Here is a 2067-nt window from a genome sequence, read left to right as displayed (position 1 = left end):
CATATCTTTGAAATTCTCTTATTTGTATCTTAATTAAGGCATGTTAGCATTGACAGATAATTCATTAGGATATTTGAGTAGTTGCAATTTAAAATAATTTGTCATAATTGTCAAAGTTAAATATAGAGATCAAGGTCCTAGTAATATTGAAGTTGTTCAAGAAGTAATACAACTTTTTCCCCTTTTGAACACTAATCAATCAAAATCTAACCCTTGTTTAATTTCCTTCACATAATACAACTTGTCTTTTTCCTTACAAATTATCATTTCCAGTACTCTCATCATCACATTTATCTTCACTCTGAGTAATAGCAGGAGAGGCATAAGGTTGTTTACTTGTAATCCTGGAAATTTAAGAACTATATTAAGTAATTAATATCAAAGAGAATCAATTAATTAAAAATTAATTAAACAATGCATTTTAAAGCTGAAAATTAATTGATTCACCTGTTATGGCGTTTCTCGAAGAATCTCTCCAGGGATTTCCTTCTTGCAATTGGCAGGTCTAAATTAAAGTAGAAAACAACAGATTCCACCAAAAATTTAGTAAATCTTCCAATAAGTGTACGTGGTCAAATGGATAAAAGATCTCATGTTCGAGTCCTAAGAGTGAGGCATTTCTCCTTTAGTGCGCATAGCACAAGTGCACAACATGAATTCAAATTAATCAAACCAATGAATTTTAGATCGCCGTAAATCCTATACAAGAAAAATAATAGTTATAACATTAGTTCATAGTGTCAAAGTCACTAGCTAAAACGATCACCTGCTTGAAACTTGCAGACTGATGGAACTTGGGATTTGTGAGTTGATTTAATTTCCTTTGCAACAGTAGAACCAGATAACTGAGAACAGCTTTCACGTGCCAGATTTATAATTGACTCTGCCTATATGAAAAATACAGAGGTAATTAATTGTTAAAAAAAGATTAAAAATTATAAGTCAAGCAATTTCTTATATTTGTACCTTTTCAGCAGGAATATTGTCATAAACATGCACAATCCCAGCATAGAATATAGTGAGTTGTTCTGATTCACCCTTCTCTCTTTGTGAAACTGGAAGCTTTGTATCATCATCATGCCTACATATGTGTGAGAAGTACCAAAGGAATTAATTAAAATGCAAACACAATTAGTAGGTCTGATGGATAATTAATCAACTTTGATTAAATATAAAACTAATTAGTAACGTTGCACTTACACGAGTTTAGGTAAAATAGCCAACTCAAGATTCGACATCCTTCTTAGACAACCAATAATATTATTGTTGTTGCCTTTTTGTACCTTTTTGGGTGCATGCTTGCTGAACAAATCCAGAACTAATTGATCTGTAGAATCATTCATCATCGATGCATAAACTTAATTCTGAGAATTGAACTTCTTTTTAGACTATTTAATCATCAAAACAAATTAAATTGCTTGCCCCTTTGGTGCTGCGGTATAAACTTTTGGCAATGTGGTCAGTCAGTGTATAATTATGTTGTATACTACGACAAAAATAAGCATGAAATAAGATAAAGACCTCGTTTAAGTACTATTGGTCTATGCAAAAAATGCCAATTTGATTTTTAGCATGGATACAAGTAGTTAAATGGTGTAAAATTAAAATAATGGATGTGGGGTTTGGATAAATGATTGGAAATAACGCCTAAAACGACCAATTATGGGCTGCAGGCATCACGATGAAATCTATATTGAAAACAATAATTGGGAGGTTGTTAGATCATATAATAACAATTAAATAGTTAAATATTTTTTCTAGTTTTTGGACATAGTTTAACTAGGGGTATATATAGGTCGGATTGGTTTATTAAATCTATAAATCAAATCAAACAACCATAAAATCGACTTTTTCCGTTTAGGTTTTAGTTGGTTTTTTCAATTTTTTTATTTTTCTCAATCCTTTTTATTTTTTTTAAATAATCTTAAGTTTTATTGTAATTGTAGAAAAGATCAAATATTTTTTCACCCACGTTAGTGGGAAATCACAATTATGGAAAACGAGGAGCGAAGAACTCTCCAAAAATTAAAAAGTAAGATGAGAAGTGACTGAAGAGTGAAAAGATTT

General features: G+C 30.6%; 1 protein-coding gene across 1 annotated transcript; it reads right to left on the bottom strand.

The window, feature by feature from the left end:
* Positions 1-251: 251 nt before the first annotated feature.
* Positions 252-1470, bottom strand: LOC107879868 (protein TIFY 3B). Its single transcript, XM_047394814.1, has 5 exons — positions 1201-1470; positions 967-1081; positions 767-887; positions 448-505; positions 252-344 (listed from the first exon to the last, which is right to left on the bottom strand). Exons 1-5 carry the CDS (start codon positions 1344-1346, stop codon positions 254-256), a joined length of 531 nt encoding a protein of 176 aa, XP_047250770.1. The 5' UTR covers positions 1347-1470; the 3' UTR covers positions 252-253.
* Positions 1471-2067: the final 597 nt, after the last annotated feature.

Source organism: Capsicum annuum, chromosome 8 (genome assembly GCF_002878395.1).
Source record: "Capsicum annuum cultivar UCD-10X-F1 chromosome 8, UCD10Xv1.1, whole genome shotgun sequence".
NCBI classification, from domain to species: domain Eukaryota; kingdom Viridiplantae; phylum Streptophyta; class Magnoliopsida; order Solanales; family Solanaceae; genus Capsicum; species Capsicum annuum.
This window is presented reverse-complemented; position numbering and strand designations above follow the sequence as displayed.

What these genes read in the sequence shown, in the direction of transcription:
- LOC107879868 (XM_047394814.1), bottom strand. Translation starts at nt 1,346, where the DNA reads ATGATGAATGATTCTACAGATCAATTAGTTCTGGATTTGTTCAGCAAG. An exon ending in GCTATTTTACCTAAACTCGT is followed by an intron (nt 1,082 to 1,200) that starts GTAAGTGCAACG and finishes ACACATATGTAG; the next exon opens with GCATGATGATGATACAAAGC. An exon ending in TTCGAGAAACGCCATAACAG is followed by an intron (nt 345 to 447) that starts GTGAATCAATTA and finishes TTAAATTTCCAG; the next exon opens with GATTACAAGTAAACAACCTT.